This window comes from Melopsittacus undulatus, chromosome 4 (genome assembly GCF_012275295.1).
Source record: "Melopsittacus undulatus isolate bMelUnd1 chromosome 4, bMelUnd1.mat.Z, whole genome shotgun sequence".
Taxonomy (NCBI): Eukaryota; Metazoa; Chordata; class Aves; order Psittaciformes; family Psittaculidae; genus Melopsittacus; species Melopsittacus undulatus.
Window position 1 is genome coordinate 35,929,549 of NC_047530.1, and position 26,709 is coordinate 35,956,257.

Here is a 26,709-nt window from a genome sequence, read left to right on the forward strand (position 1 = left end):
AAAAAACAAAAAATCCAGAAAGTTTAACAAACATTTATCAAGTACTGAAATCTCCTGCAAATAACAACAGGAAAAGTTTATGGCTTTGTATTTCCATGCCAAAAATATACAAAAAAAAAAGGCAGCACATTTATAATAGATACAGTTTTTGACACTGTATTTATGCAAAACCAAAGTGTACTCTTGTAGGGAATACAAAAATATTTCCCATACCAGTCAAGACTATAAATTGTTTGAATGCTGCTGGATCTACTTACTTACCTGTAACAAAGCACAACCACAAAGAACTCTCATCTTCTATCCTCTCAACTAAAATTCAGAAGTTCTACAAGAAGTCTAAAAAAATCTGTCATCCAAGCTTGACATTAAGGAATAGCTTCAAACACTTTTAAGCTGTGCTAAGTTTCACTGACAGCCAGTTTTTCAAATCTGGGAATGTATGATAATGTAACCAGACACAGGAGTCTCCTGAAAACATGAACTAAATAAAGGCTTTCAAAAGTACCAGCACACCTGCAAACCACATATTCAGATCTCAAGTTTGTACACAGAAGTGATCAACTTCAAAGTGACTTCACATATGCTAAAAATTGTTTTCGTACACGACGAGCATAGTGGCTATACAGCATTGTAGCCCAGTCCCACCATGTAATCTGAAACACTTAGGCACACGCATAGCCCAAGGAAAAGATAGCCACTTCAGGTTTTTATTTTGCATCAGTGACACAGTATTAAATTACTAACTAGATGGCTACATAATTATATACAATAATCCAACTCATTTTATTCCATGATAATAAGGTTTCCTTTTTAATTTTATGAACTTATACCAACATTAGCCATCTGATCCTTGGTGGAGAATCACTGCAGACTAGGAAAAAAGTATACACTATCAATTTTTAAGAGACTTTATGTAATCTTTCCCAGTTCACAAGTGTTACAAACTAGATTTCAAAAAGAGCTCCTGCTCTCAGCTCCATGCTCAAACTATATCTACCCCTGCCTCATGATTACAGGAAGGGTGGAAAGGGCACAGAATGTGAATGAAAATCTCAAAATCCTTGTTACCAAATCAAATCAAAATTCTTGTTACCAAAGTAAAGGCAAATCATACTCTAGCTGGAGACTAATAGCAAGGATGCTGCATCTAGCAGCCCTGCCTCAAACACACAAAGGCTCAGAGGTCATAAATTGTCTCTGTAACATGTATTTCATTCAGGTTTATCCCTTATTGATCACCCACACTTCAGTTAGTAAATCAGGAACCTATTGATTATGCACTGGCTCTGACTGCCCTGGTGGTAAAAGTGTCAGTTACAAGTGGCTGGTGCACTTTACAGGCACCATAAATCTGCATTCGTGTAATCTCCAGGTGGTAAATACCTTGCGAGAGAGAGGAGCAAAAGAATGCATGTAGGGATGACAGCCCTTATTAAGACATGGACTGAAAGAGTGTCTGAGGTATAATTTATGAAAGATGAATTTTTTGGGTTGGTAGCACACTTTTCAATCTAAATTTCTAATCACTAGCTTGTATACTTGTGCTGTATTGGTAAGAGAACAGAATTGGAGAAGCCCAGCTTAACAGCAGACTCTTAGGAACACCACCACCAGGAAAGTCAGGTCATGTGAAGCACACAACATAACAGTGGACAGGCTGAACCATAAATTGTGAAAATCGCAGTGACTGACTGTAACCATGAATTAGTTTTTTTGCCAAAGTTGAATCTTAACAACTTTTCTGAACAGTTTAAAAATTACTCTGAAGTAGAATAGAATAGGGCTGAGAGGAAAGGCTGACAGAAAATGCACATTTGTGCAGTCACAAACCCCTCTGTGAAGAATTCTGAGGCATAGAGAGCTTTGTGGGCCTAAACCGAGAAACCAGAATGGCACTTTCTCTGTCCTTACCTGTTAGCTCTTCTGCTAAGCTTCTATACTTTCTTCAATGTTGCACAAACAGTACTAGAAAATAATTCCCTGGTTACTTTTGGACTATAGCTGGTTGATCATGATAAAAAAAAAAACCCAAAGCTGCAGTGCCCAGTCACAGCTGAATCTGCCAGGTGACTACAGACTAATGTGAAAACCTACTTTACAGTCTAAAGAGGACTGAAATTCTAACCTGGGAAGAGAAAAAGTAGAACACACCTGGAGAGACAAAGCATGATCCAAAGTGCAGACACATTCACAGCTGCAATATATCCAACTAACACTGCAGGTCCTCACTGTCAGGAGTTAGTGAATTACAAACTACATATGTATAGGAAAAAAAAAATTATATTGAAAAAGAAGTCTACAGTGTCTTTCTGACAATGTTTGTATTTTTTTGGTTTTGTCTGAAATCATAAGCTAAAGAAATTACCCAGGATATATGGATTTGTCTCTTAACATGTTGCTTAAGGTACCTGATCCTACATGCAGGTCACACTGGAGAAAAAGCATGCTTTGCTCTGCAGAAAGCTGAGATTCATTGCTGTCTCTAACGTGTCAGAAGTAATGTTTCCTTTCTTTTTCCACTTATTTATTCTATGATTTTTTTTTAATGAATTTTAATTGCAGCAGAAACCAGACTCCTATCTTATTCCTCCAGTTCAAGGTGACCACGTGCTGGACATTAGGGTCACAGGAGCTTGCCACTATTTTACATCCACCACAGGGTTTCAACAGAAAATTAGGATTGACAGGACAATCTGTGGCATACAATATGGAGAACAAGCAGACACTAGCCCACGAAGACCCTTACTGAACAGCACGAGGCCCCTTGAACATTCATTGTCTGCGAAGCAAAGTCTAGATTATAAAGCAATCTCCACATTTTAGAGTAAAAAATACCGTAAACTCACAGTGGAGGCCTCAGAGAAGACTACAGAGCTGTGACAGTCTGGGGCCTTCTTGAAGGCAGGAGGCACAGTGCACACTTGGGGGTGTACACCTCTCACTGTAATCTTACATCATCCAGCTTGTCTAGTGACAATTTTTATTTCAGCTGTATCCTTAGAGGAAGCAAAGCACTTGGATTATGTAGTGAAAGTGAGAGGCAGCCATTAATCTACTGTCATACAAACAAGGGATGTTATTATCCTCATGTTAAAGTAAATGTTGAACAGAGACAGCCTTCTAACAAGGATATTGCTACTAAAATTCCACACAACTCAGCTGTTGCTGTTGTGATGCTATATTCCCAGCAAACACTGGCCAAATAAAAGGCTCTTTTTCTAAGCCCTGGGGTGTTACCTGAGGCTATTGGTGGCAGCTTCACAAAATTAATGGTAAAAGCAGAATTCTTCCTCCTCTTTGCCTATAAAGACAGATGGGCACCAAAGTCTGATCTGCACATAACACGTGTAAATCAGTACAAGTCGCACATCCAATCTGCATGCAAAGCTTCCACACATACAAGTGGCTCCTGCTGTCACATCACACTGTAGATACTTCCTGTGAATAGCAGTCTCTCCTCTGCCCTGCAGAGCCTCATGGGAGAGCTTCCAGAGCACCTTTTCAGATTCCAAAAATCACAAACAGGTCAGCTCACTTCTTAAATTATCCAAATCTCATAGGTCATCGTGCAGCAGCTGACTGTTCCCCAAGTAAGCATTATAATGACACAGCAATTTCGTTACTAAAGTCTGTGTGTGACAAATACAAGTGAACACATTTTCTTCTTGTTTTCCATGTAAGTATTCTAAGCAGAAACAATGTGATCCCATATACTGCATTCTCAATTTTCATACTAAATTACATGATATCTTTTCCAGAAAGAGTCCCAGTATTTGCCAGACATGCTGAGTACACGTATTGGATAATGGCAACATGCTTTAAGGTGACTAAAGCAATAGCAGGTAAACAAAATTCTGAAGCTAACAGGAATTTATTTTTCAGAGAATTAGGATTCACCAAAATGGGAGCATTAGGCCTCAAACAATTGCATGTGACACTAGGTTGACAGCTGTTGTTCACTGCGTGCCTGTCAGAAGAATTCAGTTATATCCCCAACTGGAATATTAGCCAGGCTTTAGCAAAGGAAGACATTGACAGTGTTTGTCATTGCAGGGAATCCCTGTACTTCCCCATACTTTGGTAAGAGTCAGAAATGTCAGGATCTCTGCAAAGATACAGAAGAGAAAGAATAAGATTTACTTTGATGAGCATACTTCTAGAGATGGAACTAGAATTATTCAAGCCTCTTCACTCTAACCAAATCCAGCATGTGGGGCAGTTCACTAGATGAGGACTCACCCCTTTAGATCTTTATCCCATGTTCCAGGTAAGATGAGAGGCTTGCTTCTAAACGCAATTAAACTCTAGGTTTACAGTTAACATTAACTCAGAGTACAGGCAAAATGATTTTCAGAGGCCTCTAACATACCTCTTCAAAATCTTCACCTTCAACATCTACTTGCCATCTGAGGTGCACTTTCCCTATGACCTCCAGTGAGAGCATTTAATTGTGTTTTTCACCCATAACCCTATTTTCAAGGCAAACAATAAATTGCATTAGGGAAAAATTACCTTCTACTTTCTTCTCTTATTCTACCTGCTATTCAAAATGAAATTGAAGGGAACACTGGCTCTAGGCTCTTCTGAAACTCTTACCCTCCCTTAAGGGAATAACACTCCAATAACCAAGAACCTATAATACCTTCCCACTGATATAGCCATTGAATAACCAAAATCTAATAAGATATTCCACTTAAGCCTGTACAAAATGCTCTTAAGTAGGAGTTCAAGAAGAAAATTCTGTTCAGATCACTCCTGTCTCCAAAAGAGGCAAATGGGCAGAAGAGAAAGAGGGGAAGGATCACTTAAGCTGCCCACACAAGTCTCTACTTGCTTGCTTTTAGCAAGCCTGCATGAAGCCGAAACCTTAACAGACAAGACACGATTAGCAAATGCTTTGTGCTCTTAAAGGAGAGTAATTATAGGCATGTGAAAAAAGGAAGAGATCCCTGAGGTACTCTTCCTTGCATGCCTCCCAAGAGGCAGCAGGGCCATTAAAAATTCCATGATGAAGAGGAAAAACAGCCTGGGAACAGCCAGGAGGCAATACAGCAAATTAATACACCAGCCATCCCTTGGGAGGGCTGCAAGAAAGCAGGAAACTCTCCTCACTTCACAAAATAAAATTATACCACTAATGATAACAGTCACAACACACACAAAACGGCTTCTAATGATGGGTGTGAAATTCCCAATGCTGTGCATACACTTTGAATGAAATCTCTTCCCATCACAGACATAAAGCAAGAAAGGTAATCTTGGTAGTGTACAATTTATACAGCCTTTCAAATAAGACTTCCCAAGGAACCCTCCACACAGGCTTTTCAGTGTCAAGGAGGAGGTTCTTGAACACCCCCAACTGTGCTCAGTATTCTAGCCTTCAGCTCTGCTTAAACAAAGCACTGGGTTACCACTCTTCCAGATGAACTGCACCAAAATCTGCCATTGAGACAAAGAAAACATTTCCATGCAAGAGCAAAGACTCCACCTGCCTCTGAGTTAGCAGAAACTAAGCATTTTGCATGGCACAGTAGAGGCAGCAGGTTGAAGACATAAGGTGTCCAAACCATCAAGAGTTTCTTCTCTAATACATTTCATATAATTTTCAAGGGCTTAACTCCCCTCAACAAACCATTTTATGACAAATTTCTGAGCAGTTTCTCCAGGATGAGGTGCAAGCTTTTAGGAGCTTACCAAAGCACAAACTACTGGAACTAACTCCATTCATGGCAAAAGAAGATGATGTTAACTGGGGCAATTGCTGGACAGTGCTTACAGAGACTACCTGACCCTCCTGTAAGAAATGGACTATTAATAGGCTTATCTCTTGAAGCACCTAAAGACCAATTATTGTTACAAAAATGTTTCTGTGAAGGAACAACTTCGTTCTGTGCCCTTGGCAGCATCTTTACATAAAGCAAGTACCATGCATCAAAAAGTTCAATCCTTGCCATATACATGGGTCTATATAACATGTTCATTCTTCCCACATTTCTTTCTCCTATAAAGATTCTTGAGCACATTTCACATGAAAACAGGAACTACTATCTCAAAATACAGGCACTCAAAACCACACCTGCCTCTAGGATAGGACAACTTCTCTGCCAATATTCTGTAACAATTCATCAGAGATTAGTCAGGCCAGCATTCAGCTGCTCATTAGAGAAGGAACTAAGCATATATTCATTGGTTAGCTAGACTACATATTCAGCCAAAACAAGCAAACATGATTCCTCCAGGTTTAGAAATCCCTTGCCATGCCCCTTCCAAAGCTACTGGTTATTTGCTGATTATCATAAAGGTAGAGACTTCGCCCTTGAATTTGTGACCAGGATTTGTCTAGCTCTTCTTTCTAGAAAACAAATGTCTGTAGAGTACCAAGTAAAACACTAAAGGTACTAGAAAGGTTATCCTAGCTGTAAATGAAGATACCAATCTTCTTGCTTCACAGGCACAAAACATTCCCAGAGCAGAGCAAAAGCCCCAAAAGCAACCAATTTGCTGATGCACAATCTTCTGAATTATTTTTATTCTCATCCAGTCGAATGTTTACGAGCCGATTTCTTCCTCATTCCCTCTTTCCAACTTTAACATGCTGGCTACAGCAGCATGAGGTCATGGTGCGACATCACAAAACTCCCTGCAGAAGCCAGTGGGAGGAGAGGCTTTGCTGGGTGGATGCCAAGCTTTCGTTCAGACACATACAACCTCAGTACATTTTTCATGCTCTATTTGCTAATTAACGCGAAAAAGGAAGCCATGAAGCTGAAAGTCCAGACGTTTCTTTCAGATTTGGTCCTTCATGCAAGCACATAACTAGAACTGTGCCCCAGCCAAGGCTTTGTCTCCTTGCATGGGAAAGAGCTCAAGGGCACTTTACCTTTAGCCAGTCACCTGCAGCACAAGAACAGGAGTCACCTCTAAGGCCAACACTTGAATTTAATTCAGGTTTAGTCAGCAGAAGGCGCCTGAATAGCATATTAACCCCAACTATGCAGACTCAAATATAGCTCAGTGTTCGGTCAGGCAAGATCTAAATTTCAGCAGTAGAGAGAGATACCATGCCATCAGAGGTCACCTCAGGTGAGATCTGAATCTGCCTAGAGGGTCTATTTTAGGCACCCAGAATACCAAAATGCCTCAGCATGTCACCCACACAAGCTTGTCAGCACTTTGCGTCTCATCTTGTTCTGATTTTAATAGTGGGCAACAACACTGTCCCCACTTGTAGCTATACAACAGTCTTGCAGCAACCCACAATTCAGAACAGATCATGTTTACTTCTAAAAGCACACTATGTTCTGCCTGTCTGTCATACACTGTTTCATATACTCTAAGCACGTGGTTATTGGGACTCTGAAATAATCTGCATCCATACATGTTATGCTAAGTTTGAACACAGGCCTCCTGGGGAAAAGCTCATTAACTTCCAGGTCCACAAGCATTGTTCAAACCACATAGTACTACTGAAGATAACCATGGGATGGAAGCGAGACAACCCCAACAGAGCAGAGCAAGGGAGTTACCTGGCAGTGCAGTGTGCTGGTGAGCATCTTCGGTGGGAAGCATCAGCAAGCACATCCAGAGAGTACAAAGGAGACAATGGATTGAACTGGAAAGTCAAGAGATTTTATTTAAGCAAAGCATTAAAAGAAAAAATTTTCAGATACAGCCACTCAGATCTATTCCCTGTAGTTGTTCATGTAAGGATAAGGAGACCTTTCTGACACATCAAGGGGTGAGACAAGGTGGGGACTGACTCTCACTTCAGACAAAAGGCTAGCACAGGGTGCAAATCTCATAACCATCTTCTCACAACAGGCAGCATTATAAGCATGCTCCTCTTTCAACTTATATTATTAAAAATGATGGTCAACTAAAAGCATACTCAAAGTCCCTACTGCTGCATGCCATAAGCAAAAAGTCTGCCTTCCTTTCATGAAGCCTATGTCTACCATCACACTGTAGAGAGAAAAGTTAGTTTCTTCCCACTTCCCACAGAGAAGTTCCAGTATTCTCTATGGGTGCATGGATCACTGAAACAAACTTCTAAAAGACTTGGGCCCACCAGGTTCAGTTCACAAAGAGCTCCCAATTCATTCCACAGCAAGTGAGCTGCTCCTCCCACTCCCAACCCACCTCACATGGTTTCTCTGCAAACTGTTTTAAACAGATTTCTCAAACACTGAGGAGTCATGCTAGCCTTAGATCCTGAGACCAGACAAATCCTGAAAGCACTAAACGTGTGCAAAACAGCTTATTGTAGAAGAAGTAACTCTGAAGTTGTTTTTCTTTTTAAAGGTCAGGACAGAAACTGAACAATCTAGTCAATCAATGCATGAAGCAAACTTTGCTCAATATGCAGATATAAGGTTTAGACTAATAGTTTCTCTGGGGTACCTGCATCACACTTATATTCAGCATTTACTCTTTATTCATAATTCACACTTCAAGCAGGAAATTAATTTCCATCTGCTTTGCAAAGTGCTACCCCGATCTCCAGAACACTTTTCTTGTATTACTAGGATTGCTGATGCATTTTAAATAAGAACAAATTAATAATCCACATCTGTAGCAGGACTCATCATAAAAGCTATCTGCAACTCCAGAACTCAGTCCCAGGCCTTTACCTTCAACCTTTCTGAGAAGGAACAGGCACTATGCACCACAAAGCTGCTGCTGACAGGGAACTTCTCCTTAACCTGGACTGTTAAGTTTACTGTCAGTGAAGTAACACTGCAACTGCACAGCAGGGGGGAATCACCAGTAAGCCTCCGTAGTCAATTCAAGTTCAATTAAAAAAAAAACAAAAGTAATTTATTTTGGTCATTTTAAAGCTTATGTAGTTATTCTTCTCTTTGGCAAATGTAAAAGCAGTATGTGAAATGCTCTCATTAACAGGAAATACACAGTTGCACAAAGACCTGAAAATTATTTCTTCTCATGTATGTACTTTTAATCACCTGAAGGAGAAAATGGATTTCAATCCTACTGCTCACCAGCCAAAAAAAAAACAACTTGCAAAGGAAGAGAAAGGGGCATGCATGGCTAGGAACCAGGCTGCAACACAACTGCTCAAATGGAAGATCCTTTTGCTTTCTGCAGTTACAAACCTGAGCTCTTATATCTTCAGTAAAAAAGCCTTCCAGCACTGAAGCTATGAAAGACCTACTGGAAAATACAGTTTAGTTACAAGAATGCCTATTTCTCTCACTTACTGCCTCTTACATTTTCCTGTTGTAGCTGCTATTTAACTGCAATCAGATCAAATTTTTTCCCCTTCTTTGTTGAAGAGACTATCAGGTAAAAGCCTCAGCCAAACAAGGCAAAACAAAACATTTAAAAAGAGAAAAAGGTTCCAATTCTTATGGAAGTGAAAGTTTCTCATGCCAAGAGGCATTTTCCCTCCCAGTCACTGTCAGAAAGGAAGGCCTATACTAACCTGAAACAGGAAGATAAAACAAAAGGAGTTCCTGAGCTATTCAGTTTAAACAGACAATATAATGCCCAAGACATGGGTTCAAAGCCCAGAAGACATCAGTTAACAAAATGAGAAAGGACTGCCTTACCTCATGTGCACAGGCCACAGTGTGTGGGAAATTGGAAGCTGGCACTTTATTCTTTCTAGAGAGAGGGGAATCAAGAAAATAAAAAAGGTAGAACAGAGTCAGCTTACCTGGTTGCGATCTCTCTTCCCCATGGATGGTAACCAAAAGCTGGAAGGAGGCAGAGTCAGAAGGACAGGAGGGAGCAATGCAAAAGAAGGAATGAACACAGAGGGAAGGGGATGGTTGGAGATAAAGAGAGAAGGGGGAAGAACAAAGATGGAGAAAGAAGGAGAAAGATTAAACATCAGCAGGATTCATTAAAAACAACGAATTACAGATCTAAGGAAGAAAACTGATACCAACACCTGGTGAAGGGTGGACCCACTGCACCATAGTCAAGAGTGCAGTGGGTCCAGCCTACATCCTTACCTATCCATAGCCCAACAAGAAGAGCATTGGAGAGATGTCAAAGGATAGGCATCATAACTATTTTTGATGCTGGCTACAATTTAAATATGCTAATTGGGGAAGGAGACAGAACATCAGAGAAAGAGAAAGCAATTTTGCGGCTGCCTTGTCAGCATAATTTCTGCAGTCTGAGTATGCACCCATAGCCTGACTCCACACAGAAGCTTTATAAAAAGCTAACATATAGGGCTCAGTCTTCTCATACTGTGCAGAAGATCTGCAGTTATTGCAATCACACATCGTAATGCAGGAGGAAAGAAAAAGCTGACTGTAACCAAAGGGACATTTCAGCAGAGTCCACACAATGGGGCAGCCTTACAAAAGGAAAGTCAGCAATTGCAAGAAAGAAAATAGAGAAGCCATCAGTAGAAGACTGCCTCCCATTCCACACATCACTGGATACTTCAGTTACCACCCAGCTCTTCATTCCCTTCAGTCCCAGGAGGGAACTATAGTTCTTCCACCCTTCCCAAAGTTCTATACAAGCTGTTAAGGGCCTTACTCTTTCTGGCGTGGATCACTAACAATATGACCTAGCCTCTCAGTGCCCAGAGTGCTCATGGAGGTCTCCTGAAACACAAACACAGGCAAAAGGTTGCAGATTGTCACACAGTGAGTAGGCATAATACTTTGCTGCTGCCAGTACAAACAGATCTTATTCCCCTGGGCCACATCCTATTCTTCCAAGCTCACTCTCAACTAAACATATTCATTCTCTCCTTTTAGAGCCAAAATTGAGCTGATTTAACTAATTAAAAATAGTTTTATTGGTGGGGCTTGTTTTTTATTTTAGTGATGACAGTTGCACAGGGCACACCGATGGACTAATAGAAAGCATGCAGCATGAGAATGAAGTCAATAACAAGGGAAATAGCTGAGGAGTGCTTATTTCCAGGTTGCTGGGGTCAGCTGGACCAGAACAGGCTGAGTGACAGGACAGGACATGACACTGTCATACTAAGGACAGGGATTCAGCAAGTACAGGTGAATGAAACTTGTTTCATGCATGAAGATTTTGCCCCTTCTGGAAATAGCAGGACCTCTAGCAACTAAAAAGGCAGGTCCCAGGAGAAAAAACTTGTTTTGGGAACACACTTTCCCCTGCAGGACACTGCTCTGTGTATGTTTGATGCTGGCTTACACATACACACACCACTTAAAGCACCAGCTACTCATGTCTGCATAGCTACTACCTACAAAAAAAGAAACACAGTTTGCAGGAAGGGTCTGAAGATGAGGGTTAAAAAGCTTTCACAGGTTAAGATTTGTTTGTGCCAGGCACATAGGCAAACCATACTCAAAGTCTGGGGGCAGTTACAGCAGCAGGGGTGAAAGATGGGCTATTTGTTACAGCAGAAAAATTATTAACTTAAAGTGCCGTAATGCTTAAATTTACCGTTTATTACTGTGTAAATTACAAGCCATACTTTTGGTAATTAGCAGCTCGCTGGCGGGGAGCTTTGAATGAAACTCATTATTTATGATTACAATTTAGAGAGAGATGGGGAAGGGGGAGCAGTGACCTCCGCTGCAAATGACAAAGATCCCTTTAAGGTGATGAAGATGAATTAAACAAGTAAATATTATCCTTTTCATTTGGATCATTAGAGGTGCTGCCAACAGACCCAGTCACTTGCAGGTGGCTCAAGGAATCCTACCCAAAGCAGGTCTCTTGCCAGATGAGGATTCATATTATAAATCTGATTACAACTAAGCAAAGTGAGTAGAAGAAAGAAGGGTCAAAGAAGGATCTTTCAAGTGTGACTGAACAGAAGGAAGAAGTCACACTCCTTGCCTCTCTAACACACCTTGCTAAAAGACTCCCTGAAGCCAGTCAGTTCAGAACATATGCAAATATTTTCAAAAGCACAGAGCTTATCCCGATAAAAAGAAAGCCAAACACAGCCAACATCTTCCTTCTCAGAAACATCCTTCACAAAAGCCATCAGCACCTAACACTCCAAGATCCAGACCCAACCAGATGTACCCCTCCCTCTTTTAGACAGGCATCTACAAATATTGCTTAACTCCTCTAGAAACAGGACTAATATTTTTTGTTGTTTTCCCTACATATAATAAACATAGTCAAGGTCTTTAGGTAACATTGTCTGCAATACTGCATATACCCTTTATTCTTCTGTCTTCCCAGTAAAAATGCAACTGCTAAAACCACCTTCCTTTGCTGCAATTCCTATCAGTCTGCTTACCTATCAAAAATTTGGCTTTCCTTTGAGTCACCTCTTTGCCCTTGTAGTCTCAGATTATGAGCATGCCCAAGTCTTATGCCACCATTATTTTCCCCTACATTGTCTAAAGCTTCTTGATATTTATGCTCCCTGTCATTCATCATCAGACCTCCTTTCATATTGCTTTTAGCACTGATCAACTGCCTTTGCCACTCCAAACCTGCCTTAAAATCCACTTAGTCACTCAATCGACTTCTGGCAATCAAAGCAGTTAAACAAATCAAACAATACATGAAAAAACCTGTAAGTGGCCTCTTTCTGCAGAAAACAATTCACATGATATCTTAGAACAGTACTTCAGGACAGATCAGCATTGGAAATACAGAATTATTATCTTGCAAAAGGTAATACCTTGCCAACAAGCCTTCTCCGACCTTTTCGGAGACAACGGGCAGCAGCTCCTGGAAGGCGATTCAAGCGAGCATGAAACCCTGAAAACCAAATCCAGAAAAACTGAGCAATGAATAAAGAAGATTCTTCCTGACAAAACCACCAGGAAAAACAGTTCAGTGGTCAACTCAGATCCTCTGTTCCCAATCTGCAAGAGGTAGATATTCCCATTTATTCACAAATCAAGTAAAACGTCTATAAAAAAAAAACAACTACAACAACAACAACAAAAAAGATTCAAGAATGTCTGTAGCTGCTACTCTAGTATACTCTCCAGTAGTAGAGCTATTTCTAATTGGATCATGAAAAAAATACATATCACTAGTATGCATTTAAATTGCAAAGCCCATGACCAGAATCCATTCTTGCCATCACATCAAAAGTTCTCAAACTCATGGTATTCCTTATGGACCTCACCTCTCTGAGCTGGCCGTGAGGGCAAAAGGAACATGGAATCCGAGAGCTTGTCTAGGCCAGAGTCAATACGTTCCACTTCAGATCGGTGGTCAGCTCCCCACTTGGGAAGAAGGTTGGGGACAGTGAATCCTGGAACACATTCTCCTTCATAAAACCAATCACTTTGTTCATCATCTCCTAAAGAAATGGGATGGAATTAGCTACAAGTAAAATCAACGCGCCCTGTGACAGCCCCACAAAATATTACAGGTAGTATTCACATTTCTGGATGTGAAACAACTGAAGTCTCATTAGGAATTCCTTCCTGAAGAGCCTTATATTTGTATTCCATTTCAATGATCTGCAGTAACTATGGGGCCTCACTAAATGCTTTAAACTATCCAACTCATCAGTCTACAGAATTTCCCTGTAGAACAAAGCCCTCTTTATAGACCTGCCTAGGGCAGCTTTAGCACTCTGTTGCGACTGCATCTCATCAACCTCAGTTCAATGTTGTGTGATGTCTTATGCAGAACTCTTTCTCTGAAGTAATTACTGTGACAGAGGTAGAGGCCAATCATTTGGCACACGTTATAGGCTGTCACAGGAGACACTTCGCAACAGAAGACCAGGCTCACAGAGCAAGAAAAAGAAGCATACTCACTAACAAGAAAGATCCCTAGTCTCCTAAGACAGCAACTAAGAGGAAAACACACAGGTATTAAAAATGGTCACTCTGACTGTAAGTCCTAACCATGCTGTGAGTGTTTCTCCATAAAAATTTCTTATAATCTGTCAGAACTACAAACCTCTTCAAAACTAGACCAGCAACAGAAGTAATGATCAAAGTTCCACAACATAGGGTCACTGTAATTAATGCAGCTGCAGTCTAAAAATAACTGCATCATTCATGGTAAATCTGCCTCACCATAAATTCTCTGAGAGCAGTAGCACACGAGCAGCATAAGAAAAAAGCAAGAAGTGGGCAAAGACTCTGACTCACGTAACAAACAATCCCATATAATTGCAAGGTACTTCACATTGCCTTAAAAACCTAACACACCTCACTTGGGAAAACTCTCATTTGTCTACCACTAAGTCCCAAGTCAAGCATTTCCACCCAACTCTCCTTTCCTCATGAAGTTATATTCTTTCTCACTGAAGTCCATTATGCATACCTACACATCTTGCCAGAGAAGAAAATAAACAGAAGAAGGAAAAAAAAGCCTCACCCTAGTTAAGAATACTGCCATCTTTCACATAACAGAAGAAGCAATACCCAAAGCCTATTCCAAACAGCAACAGGTAAGACAGTCAGAATACTTCTTCCCAAAGCTATGGCATTGCTTTTTATTTCTGTGGTATGTCAGTTGACCTACCATGCTTGTAACAAATATATTTTAAAATATAAATATCCCTATCCATCTCATAGTAAGTTAAGACTAAGTAATGTTGGATAGTTAAGTGTTCAAAATTTGGGCAAAATTATCACAATTTTGGATCTACTGGCATAGTGCACCCTCATATCTCAAATCACTACTTTCACAAGACAAACACAATTAGGGTCATATGCTAATACATCAACCATGAAATATCACAATGCACCAAAAATTTACATTCAAATTATAAACTGGGAGCATTCTCTGCTCACAGAAGTGAACTGGTAGCTAGAATTGCAAAGACAACCTATTTAACACTAGCACAAATATTACATGACATAACCTCAAAAGAAGTGGAGGTGAACTACACTCAATTGAAGTACACTGCTGGCTTAAATTTCCTATTATTTACTTTGGAATTCTACCAGAGAACTACTTCTAAGATGATGATCAATGACAAGAAACCCAAAACCTGACAGTTTTGTACTTTCTTCATTACACTGGAGAACTGTTGCTTAGTATTTATGACTAGAAATGGCCAAAAAAAAAAAGAGAAAAGGAAAGGGAGATGGTTTTTATTTAACCTGAAAGTGCAACATTTTTTTAACCTTTTTAACATAACTGCAAGCTAAAACATCTTGTCCATAAAGCTATTACAATATAAACTCTTTGAACAGGGGCCTGATGGGTAGGATACCAGATCTCTTCTAGTACCTAGACAAGGGAGGCTGTAATTGGACTTTATTTAAGGAGTATATTCTATGTGCTGTATTGGGTATCCTACTTCCAGTAGCAGCCAAAAGTTAGTATCTAAGACAGGGTATAAAACCAGAGCAAGTATATAGGCCAAGCATATAGACAAGTATATATATACACACTATCCAGTCTACATCAATCTTGTCCCAGGTGATGAAGTAAAAATTCAACACTTCAGTCACCACCCTGCTTCGCCATCTGATACACAAGTGCTCACTTATTTCAGTCCCCCCAGAACAGTCATCGGTAAGAAGAGAGGACAAAAGATTTGACTTCTCTGTTGTTTTTGAAGGACTTGATGCTGGAAACAAAGGTCAAAGCTGATATTTTAAATCCCAAATTTTCAGGAACATATTATAGCCACCTAAGATCACAACAGATCAGCCCTACAGCCTAACATACCATCAGAAAACTTGTAAGCATATTTGCTATCATTGTGTTGTCCTCACACACACATACCCAGGTCAGTAACAAGCTAGTAAAAGCAACATCTCCTGCTGAGTTACTGATATTACTTCCTTTAGCATTCATATATTCCCAGAAGAGATCTTATCCAAATCTTAGCTTGTGAAATGAGACAGAATCAGAGTGCACACCAGCAAAAGCTGCACAGAATGGCAGGTCTCTAGGGTCACATTCCACCTGCTCCTGAGTGCCTGTGTACCTACTACAACTTCTTTCACACTTACTTCTTCCATATTCCCCATGAACTAGACACTGGGCTGTCACTGATAAATAAAACAGATTACATTCCACACTCAAACCCCCTAAGAAACTATTTCTGCAACAGACACTGAAAATACTAGCCTCAACTAATGCACATAAGAGTAAGGGAGGAATGTGTATTTAAAGAAATAAAGACTAGCACATGCTGCTGTTGTCTTCCTAGCACAATCTGTTAAGTGACTTTTAAGTACTCATTTTTTTATCCACATCTTCCCGCTCATAGAAACAACTCACATAGTCTCTAACAGTATACAGACAACAACTGAAACACGTATAGAAACAAATTATAAACTCTGCTCTTTATAAAGAGCTCTTAAACTTCTCTTGTATTTCTGTGCCTTTCCATCATAATAGCTTCTGATGTTTCAAGTATTTTTGATCCAATATACAAACAATCTCAGCAGGAAGAGTGCACTGTTATCAACCTTTGCAGCCCTCAGCTCACTTCTTAACTCCCATGCCCTCCCAGCCACTGGCCTTTCTCCCATACTTCCCTCTCTATCCCTCTTCAAAAACAGATCTCTTTTTTTTTATTTGTGAATAAAGTAAAAGAAATTCCCCATCAACACATGAGAAAAAATAGGACAGTCGTTACCTTGACGGCCCTCATCATTGGTAAACAGGCCAGTATCACTGCTGCTGCATACACTGCTGGTTTCACTGGAACAAAAACAAAACAAAAAACCCCATTGTTACAACTGCCGCAGATATAAAACAAAAAAAAACTACTTTATTGCATTTTACTAGCTTCTCTGAGCCCAAAATACTCTAGCTATCTCACAAAAAAAATGCATTTCAGATACCTGGCTGGCTCTAGCATGGGGCATAATTGCTTTCTGTTAAAACCTAGCAATGCTGCACCACTTGAAAAAGAATCCTGTAGCTAGTATAGCTCTGAGTTATCAAAAAGTAATTAATACAATGGCATTTGCCTCAGGTACTACATTTAATAACCTAACTATGACATTGTCTGGAATGCTCACTAGGAAATTAAGTGCAGTTAAAAACTCTGTCCTTGGATCACTTAACTGCTAACTGAAAACCCTCTGAAGTTTTCTACGTCAGATTCCTTTTTCTCAAAATATTATACAGGTACATAAACTTCCCCTTCAATCTATGGCAACTTTCATTTTATTTGGAGGGAAGAGTAGCTAGTACATTTACAACTCTTTAGCTAAATACCTTAGCACAGCATGACTTGCTGCTGCTGAATGCAGCCTCATTACAGCACGTTTTCCATTTGCTGAAGCAGTTACAAAAGACTTAATTCTTGAACCAAAGAATTAAACTAGAAATTAATGTGTAGAAAGCCGTTAATTGACTGTAAAGCTGGATGAATATCTGTAGCAGATGTACATGCTCAGGTCAGTCCCAAGCATCTGATGGCTTTAATGGTGATATTAAATCAATCTTTGGACACTTTGAGCAGTAATTCCTCTGGATTTAGTGGAGAGATATCAGAACAAGCAGAAATTACTTAATGCCCGCCCTCCAGCACTAAGGCCCTAGATGCAAACATCAGATATAACTCAGCACTAGAACCAATCTCTGACCAGGGCATGCCGTTAGAAAGCACCTCTGGGTCCCTCTCTTTCAGAGAAATTGGATCATACTGAACACCAGTATCAACTGGATAGTCCTTGATTCAGAAAGCTGAATGATGAGTGTCCACAAGATATGTCACCCTAAAGAATTGCAGGCAGCTAATAAAAACCCATCTTAGGAGCATAATACTGTTCTTAGAAAATACACTCCAAAGCATAGTCAAATCAACTCATCGTGCTGGATATCTACAAACCCTGCATGTTCATCATTGTATAAAGGCCTTTATTTAAACCTAAAGGATGAACAGTTTATACATCATTCCCACATTTTAGGATGTAAATTAATATAAAATTCCAAATAAATCCCTTACAAAGTTTGGCTATCCAGTCACCCTCCCACATATACACCATAGCAATGAAGGCCAAGGATGGAGAACCATGAGTCATTTGTTTCATTCCTAGCTCTCCTACCAACTCACTGTATGACCCTGGGCAAATCTCTTAGCGTGTCTGCTTTCCCTTTTGAAAGCCTGGATTAACAGTCCTCACAAGCAGCAGATGCGAGGATTGAGTGACTGCTTCATAAGGGTTTTAGCATCCTCAGAGGAAAGGTGCCTGAGAAAGGAAAAAGCATTGTCAAGATTCCAGATCATATCAAAAGTATTTTAAGCATCCTGTTGTACTGAGAGCTCTCTAGTTTCCTACAGATACACATTACTGCCAGTGTTTTATTGGAACAAACTTTCACAGATCTCACCCTCTTTACCACCCCTTTTATACTTCAGGTCTGAACATGAACTAGACTCCCACACAAGCCTCTCTGCAGGTCCAGTAAGCACTGATTAATGACCTCCACTTGCAAAGGAGGCTACTTACCTTAACCATGAAATAATGAATGCTATTGATTCGACAAGCTACTGCTATAGAGTGTTATTGATCACCCAATCTTTGGTTAAAATGGTCCTCATTTAGCAATTTCACTGTCATAAACACCTGGAGCAAAGCATGCTTGTAATTAAATAGTTTGGGGGAGCTAAAGTGAGAGCTGATGGACAGAGATCTCAGGTTTCCCCCATTTATTCTTTTGCCTGAGCTATTGTTTGTGTCAGGAGGGATATTGATTTTCTATAAAAATAAGAAAACAAGAGGCACTGAGGGGCTGCAGAAGGTCAGGCTGGGCTGGAGAAGGAGGGGAAGCTGAACACTCTGTCTTTGTCACTTGCCTTCCAAGGGAGAGGAATTTTTTCTTTACAGAGACTGGCCTCCAATTCATCAGCTTAGCCAGGCTCTTGACTGCCACTGCAGGCTGTCACAGAAACAGCTCCCTTCCAAAGGGTAAAGAAATTACTTCACGCTCACGATGAGCACTGGTTATACTTCCAAGCCAGAATACTGTAATGGTTTTGACTGTGATAGTTAAATTTTCCTCATAGTACCTCCTCATGGTGCTATGCTTGTACTTCCAAGCCAGAATACTGTAATGGTTTTGACTGTGATAGTTAAATTTTCCTCATAGTACCTCCTCATGGTGCTATGCTTGTACTTCCAAGCCAGAATACTGTAATGGTTTTGACTGTGATAGTTAAATTTTCCTCATAGTACCTCCTCATGGTGCTATGCTTGTACTTCCAAGCCAGAATACTGTAATGGTTTTGACTGTGATAGTTAAATTTTCCTCATAGTACCTCCTCATGGTGCTATGCTTGGATTTATGACCAAAACAATGTTGATACCACACTAATACTTTTGTTATTGCTGAACAGTGTTTAAACAGTGCCAAAGCCATCTGCACTGCCCTACCAGTGAGCAGGCTGGAGTTGCACAAGAAGTTGGGAGGAGACACAGCAGGGACAACTGACTCCAACTGACCAGAGGGATACCTCATACCATATGGCATCATGATCAGCAATAAAAGCTGGGAGAAAGAAAAGGGGTGGAGTTTGTCTTATCAAGTATCCATTACACATAAAAGAGCCCACTTTCCTGGAGATGGCTAAACACCTGCCTGCCTTCTTTTGCATACCTTTTGCTTTACCTAGTAAACCAACTTTACCTCAATTCAGAAGTTTTCCCCCTTTTACTCTTCCAATTTTTGCCCTCACCCCACTGTGTGGGGCATGAGCGGGCAGCTGTATGGGGCTTAGTTGCCTATCCAGGTTAAACCACAACAAATACATCAGCATAGAATCATAGAATAGTTAGGGTTGGAAAGGACCTTAAGATCATCTAGTTCCAACCCCCCTGCCATGGGCAGGGACACCTCACACTAAACCATATCACCCAGGGCTTCATCCAACCTGGCCTTGAACACTGCCAGGGATGGAGCATTCACAACATCCCTGGGCAACCCATTCCAGTACCTCACCACCCTCACAGTAAAGAACTTTTTCCTTATATCCAATCTAAACCTCTGCTGTTTAAGTTTCAACCCATTACCCCTTGTCCTATCACTACAGTCCCTAATGAATAGTCCCTCACCAGCATCCCTGTAGGCCCCCTTCAAATACTGGAAGGCTGCTATGAGGTTACACAGCATTGGTGGGTCAGTTATGGTACTTGAGAGCAGATTAGACAAACTGCGCACATCTCACTAGTAAACACACCATTCAAAGTGATTTTTTTCAGACAGCTCTTGTATTACCCTCAAGCCAAACCCAGACCATACTGGGAATACTCAGCTTAGACCAACAAAAGGAACTTCAGTACTCAATATATAATTTGCCTTTGCTTTATTATGGCTGCAGGGAATCTCAAAGCATTAAGAGACAGAAGGGCAAGTTACTTCTAACAGTCTTAGCAGTTCATCATCACCTTTGTACAAATATACAAATGGCTACTTCAGCTAAGACCACTTGCTTCCTCTGTTGTTTCCAAAATCATTTATAGATCAGGTTTAAGACATGTCATTACCCGATTTAGAATGATCATTGTTCCCTCCTCATGTTCCTGCACATCCTTCCTTCTCTCAATTTGTGTTCATCTCCTGTCATGTCTGGCAAACAATTTCAAATAATTCATTTTGTGAACACTTTGAATTACAACTCTGCAGCACATCTCCCTCCTGGAAAAGACTGGGCACAGTCCCACAAGCAAGCTATATAAAACTACCTCCTCATTAAGGATCTATATCCAAAGACTTCTCAGTGAATGACAGTTTATCTACTGAATACAGTAGGGTTTTGATCTGACTTAGGATGAGGAGCCTTCTGGAAGGCAAAGAAATGCTGGCTATTTTAGCATATACAGAGATTCATTTCTATATAACAAAGAAAAGCAAGTGTCAATAGAAAGGAGGCAAAAGGTGGTAAAAAAAAAAACAACCTGTAATTCTGAATATACAACTTAGTTTGCCTAAAACCATGTTAGTTCTGACACTTGCCACTGCTAGAGTGAACAGTAGTGGAACCACTTCAGTCTCAAATTGTTTCATAAATCACCAGATTACTACAAACTGCTTCCTGTCTTCCTGACTTCCAGAAGCCGTATCAGTCACTTTCCCTCCCATCAACTGGGGATGACAACCATACCATTCACTCTTTTGAGCACCCAATTTTCTTCTCCCTTCCTCAGGATATTATGCCCTTATCTGTGAAAGGTACTTCTCTTATGGTACCACGACAAACAGCTAGAGCACAGCAAGTGAGGTAAACACAGACAGTTCCACCCTGCTGCTACCAGCAATGTGCTATATTTAGAGCCTCAGAGACCAAAGCATGATCCTCCACTGCGGTGAGGGATACTCTGCAGTTAAGAGGGTTGTATGTATTTCTCTCTCCAACTTTGACCCTCCCTAGTGAGTCACAGCACAGATCACACATGTGGTGTTGGAAAGGTCAAATATTCAACCCTTGGCTTTCCAAAGAGAATCCCAAGGATTTGGCAGCTGATGATAAATGTTATTTGATGAAAACACTCGCACAGTAATTAGTTTGAGAGCAAGGGACAACTGAGACAAAACAAAGCAATCTCCCAGCATGGTCCTCAAGTAACAGTCCAGACAAAGCTATTTACTCTTTCAAAGGCTGTCACAAATAAAGGCTGGATGAAAGCCTATTGGTTTAAGTTCAAGTTTGACATGACAGAACAGGCTCTGGCGGGAAAGAAGTCTGAAGGCACACTGTCCATCACAGCCACATCAAATAAGAGTATCTCTCAGCCCATCACCACTGACATGCAACATTCATGAGTAGTCACCACATTCCCTTTCCTGGACTACTGACAAACAGCTCTGAACAGACAGAAGTATTTTTAACAGCTAGTAGTGAAGAGGCATTGATTAGTCTCTTGGAAAGACCCACAATGCACCTAGTTTTTTATCAAACAGTAGCCACTTCTTAAAGAAAAAAATTACATCTTTGCTTCTTCCAACCTGTGCAGGTTACATACAGAACACAGATTCAGTAAAAATGCAATAGTGGTCCCCCAGATAAGGACAGAGAGGACATATTACAACCTATGCTTTTCACAGGCTCCCAGAAAATATTACTGAGAAGTTTGCACTTACAGCTATTATCAACAAAGCCCTCAATAACCACTCATCTATCCTGACAAATTACAGGAGCTGGACAGCTAGAATACTTAAGTGAACCTTAACCTATGAACAATTATACTGGATCACGCAGTTATACTTTCCAAATCCACTGTCCTCTGTCTGATAGTGCCCACTACAGTGGATGTGTGAGGAAAGAATATGAGAACATGACAAATACAGACCAGCTGTTTCCTCTGTATTCCTCCAGGTTCTATCAGTCAGCAGTTTAAGGACTTCCTGAGCCAGATCTTCCATCTGGACTGTAATGCTTAACAGACCCTAGTAAATCTATGCTCCACATCCCCCTTTTGGACATACTTAGATTTTTGACACCCAAAATGTCCCACAGCAGAGTTCCAAACCTTGTGTTTCATGAAAAAAAAAAAATTTAAAAAAGTTATTTTAAGTATTTCAACGTCTCATGCTTCTTACACACTGATAATTAGCAAATAAACAACTTCATTCACTTTCTGCATTTCATTCATTAAGAAATGTCCTCACTTTGATTCTCAGCAGATGTTTCTTTTCTAACTTGAAAAAATCTTTTGTACAGAAGCAGTTATATAATCTCAAACCTTTTATGGAAAGAATAAAAGTCACACTCCAGGGAAAAATTTCCCAAGAGTGACACAAATTCGGACCATGACATCTACACTTCTCATTTTCATCTCTTGTATGAGATTCTGACACAAATTCAAAGGTCTCCAAAACTGGACACAAAGACATGCCAGAGTCCACTGTTAGCACAGCCTTATCCTGTACACTTTCCCCAGATTTTATTGCCTCACTACATTTTCCCCATAGCTAGCCTTTCAAGACATTTTTCTAGATCCAGAGCTCAGATGGAAAGCTGCAAACAAGATATTTTGACTGAGGTTCACACAGTACCTGCACAGAGGGCTAGTGGTCATGATGGGAAGAGATCTGATCTGCTTCTATTATAACTTACAGTAAACTCTGAAAACAAGAAACTGATATCACCTCATATCAATCACACAACACAAGTGCCAAGGGTGGATTTACTCTCCAAAATTCAGTTCACAAGCATGCCACTTTGCAGCTGCAGGGCCACAGACATTTCAGAGGGCTTCTTGTGTAACAGGAGCCAAAAACATATTGACTTGCCAACTTCTCAAGGAAGCATTTGGGGTCAGCAGTACGGCACTGACAGGAAAGACTTGGAAAAAAACTGCAGTTTAGAAGTAGCAGAGATATTTCTCCTCTTCAAAAAGAAAGCAGCAATGAATAATTTTCATAAGAACTTCTTAAAAGCAAAGCACAGGATTTACAAGTAGCTGCAAGCAAAACAGCCAGTCTGACAAGCACAGGGAAGAAACTGAGATCTCACCATTCTGACATGTTTTCATCTGAGCCCTGTTTCTGTTCATCAGCTTCACACTCCATCCGCTCCTTCCTTCCCCCTTTGCTGAGGAAGGGCCTGTTCTCTCCTGCTTCACAAAGGCTGTGACTGGATGATGTCCAAGGGGCATTTTCTTTCCAGCGTGAAAGACGCTGTTTCTTGGCTGATTTGAACCTGCAACCCCTCTCATAACTCCACTCTGACACCCTAAGCTTTTGCTGGAGACTGGCAGCCACCTCAGATGTCACACGTTTGACTTTTCGTCGGCGCCTGAGAGGTCGACAGGGCGCGTTCTCTGTAAAGGAATCTGACTCATGCCACGAGTGTTGCTTGCTCCTCAGGGTGGCATTAAGAGCAGGGTGTCGTTTGACCACTGCTGTGTCATCAGAGTCACTGAAATTGGCTGTCAGCATCTCACGGCAATCCTTGACAGCTTCGTCCAAGCTTGACTCTGAGGCCTCGCTGAAGCAGCAGGCATGCTCTGCCTGATGTGTGAAGTCTGAGCGGCGTTTACGACCCCGTCTCTTGCGAAGCTGACGCCGCTGCTGCCGTGGGCTTAGGGTCATCTCTTCCCATAGCTCATCCAGCTTGTTTTGTTCTGAAGTCTGCTCTAAGGCTGAGGCCAAGTCATGCACCAGTTCATCCATTGGCAATGTCTACCAAAAGTGACAACAAACAATTAGCAGCAGACATAAATGCTGCTACCAGCACACCACTAGACTACAGTACACTACAACCTTTGTAACATTAACCAAGTTATGTACTTACTTTGGAGTTGTCTTGGAGAACCCAATGCAGGACAACTGCTGCTTCCTGGGCTAATGCTCACTCCTTCCTTTTGCAAGCATTATAACTCTCTTCTAACCATGGTAGCAGAGATCTTGCTACTGCAGCAGTTGGGTCAAGTGCTCTGTGTCCAAAGAGGCCTTAAGGTTGCAGCTATTACACTGAAGCAGCAGGCTCTATTACACATCTTAAGGGTATCAGAGCCTACAACTACCTGGTGTCAGTAAGCCACAGAAAACGGTTACCTTGCTCAGCAAACAGTCAAGTCTTCCAAAAAAGAGATAAGGAGTAAAGCTGAGAGTAAAACATACGGTAAAAAAAATGTAGTTTGCAAAACATCAACAGCAAACCAAGGCGTAAGACCCCGCGCTCCTTAGAAAAGGGTGTATGAGACAGAGCCCAAACTCCTACTGCCATAAAATCCCACCTCTTCCACCTCAGGGCTGTCACTGTGCCAATCCCAAAGTCTTGGTCAAATCCCTCACGTCACAACCTTCCTCTCCCCACCAGTGAGCTGCAGACGTGGAATTTCTCTCCCCACGTCCCACCGGGCTCACAAACACCCGCACTCTGCTGAAGCACCTGCTGCAGCAGGCCGCCTCCCTTACACCGAGCGCCCTCGGAGACCCGGCCACCACACTGTCACCCTCCCCTGAGCAGAAGAGGGTATTTTTACCGAACAACCCCTGGCCCTACAGGGAAACCCTACCCTCACCGACCCGCCGCCGGGCCTCACCCCGACCCTACTCACCGGCCAGCGCCCCTCTCCGCCAACCCCGCCTCAGCGGCGCTTCCGGCCTCTCCGAGCCACTTCCTCCCCGTCCGCCCCGCCTGCGGGGCGGGTCTGGCGGCGGCGGCTGCCACGGCAGAGCTGGGGGATTGGCCTCATGGTCGGACCTCCCTCTTCCCTCGGCCGGTGGCAAGCTCACGGCTACAGCGGCTGTGTCCGAACGGCTCCATTTCGGTGCTGGCACATTAGTTGTGTATAGCAGGATGGAAATAATCTCCTAAATTAAACCTTACAGTGTTACTCCCTTCTCCTTAAGCCCTGCACCTCTTTTTCACTCATTCGTCCCGTTTTACACACCACAGTAAATCCAGGTGCGACCCTGCCACTGTCCAGTTTTGCTTATAATTTCCTTTTATATCCCACTTTCCATATGGGCTTTTGGATTTTTTTTTCCTCAACCCAGGTGGCTGCACGCTCAACACTGGTTCATTTTTAAAGTAACATTCTCTGAGGCAGCGTATCACAGGCTTTGCCAAAGTCCGGATACATTATGTTTGTGGAGTTGTCTTCACTAATTCTGTAAATTCAATCAGAGAAAGTAATCAGGTTGTCTGACACGATTTGTTCTCTATAAATCTGTGCTGCTGCTTGTTGCTCATAGATCTCCTTTGTTATCTTTACATTTTTTCTGCCTCTATTCTCCATGTCACCAGGAACAGAAGTTACTCTGAAAGGGTGATAATTGCCAGAATCACTGCCTCCTCCCCACTTGCCCCCCAAAAGACTAGCACAGCGCTTGTTTTTCCTCAGTCCTCTGGCACCCTCACTAGTTTGTCAAGATACTTTAAAAATCACCAAATCCTTGAGTTTGCCAGTGATTTCTGCACCCCAATAACCCAGTCATTGTTTCGCTTTACCGAGCTTTCTACATGCTGTTTCTTTAACTAATCCTTCGTGTCAGCCTGAGCTGTCATGTTAACGTTTTCATTACCTTTTAGTTCTCTGAAAAATTTGAGAAAGAAATATTAAAAGTAGAAAAACAGCCATTAGGTAGATCATGTTTATCCCATTTCCAATAGCTGACTTCATATAAGTTACTGTCTGCTCACAAATTTGCCTGTAAAATTCTGTTCTTTTGTCTTTTTAACCCTTTCTATGGCAGTAAGTCATCTTACTTGCCTGCGGTATTTAGTTTTCCCTGACAGTTTCCTATTTCCAATACAGGGGTTTTCTTTTTACTCTCAGATCTGAGAGCCAATCCCTCCTAAAATCTAATCCTATTTCACCGCTGCAATCCTTTTTCATGCTTCAGGATATAAAACAGCTACAAAATGTCTGGGTTAGAGAGAAACTCCCCTGATGGGAAGGTTATTCTGTAAACATCCACTTCAGAGCTTCTTACCCCTTCATTTCAAGCCCTTGGTAGTGGCTGCCATTCCAGGCAGGATAACAAACCAGACAAACAATTGTGTACAAGGAATACTGTGTTTGGATGTCCTGGGGAGATGGCAGCAGATGCCCACTCTAATTTCTATTATTTTCCCTTCATTTTCCCAACTAGCTCTCTGCTGTTTCTGTCAGTTAACAAACTGTTTGGCAACTGCTATAAATTTTACTTTACCTTTCCATTTTTTTGCCATTTTCAACACTTCAAATTTCAGCAGACATTGGCAATGTTCAACCTGAGTAAAGACAACAGACTTGTGTGCAGGGTTGGTTCTCTGAGAGAGGAACAGGGCAAAAGCAAAAGACAGGGCAAAGTTGCTTTTACAATTGCAAGAGTTCCAAGGACTAAAATGAGCATTTATGTATACAGAGACAAATCAGAAAATTGGGAATAGGAATTTGA

General features: G+C 41.3%; 1 protein-coding gene across 3 annotated transcripts in view; it reads right to left on the reverse strand.

Annotated features, from left to right (window-relative positions):
• GPATCH2L (G-patch domain containing 2 like) overlaps positions 1-24,937 on the reverse strand; it is a 32,658-nt gene extending 7,721 nt beyond the window's left edge. Inside the window, exons 1-9 of one of the 3 annotated variants that reach the window (XM_013129020.3) lie at positions 24,882-24,910; positions 24,113-24,424; positions 23,333-24,000; positions 16,505-16,569; positions 13,070-13,246; positions 12,614-12,693; positions 10,519-10,586; positions 9,570-9,624; positions 7,527-7,612 (exon numbers count right to left, since the gene is read on the reverse strand). In XM_013129020.3, coding sequence (XP_012984474.2) covers positions 7,527-7,612; positions 9,570-9,624; positions 10,519-10,586; positions 12,614-12,693; positions 13,070-13,246; positions 16,505-16,569; positions 23,333-23,991 — 1,190 coding nt within the window. In that variant the 5' untranslated portion in view covers positions 23,992-24,000; positions 24,113-24,424; positions 24,882-24,910. Of the gene's footprint in view, positions 1-7,526; positions 7,613-9,569; positions 9,625-9,676; positions 9,717-10,518; positions 10,587-12,613; positions 12,694-13,069; positions 13,247-16,504; positions 16,570-23,332; positions 24,001-24,112; positions 24,425-24,881 lie in introns of all 3 variants that reach the window. The other 2 variants (XM_034062019.1, XM_005148890.3) reach the window with 2 other exon arrangements.
• Positions 24,938-26,709: the final 1,772 nt, after the last annotated feature.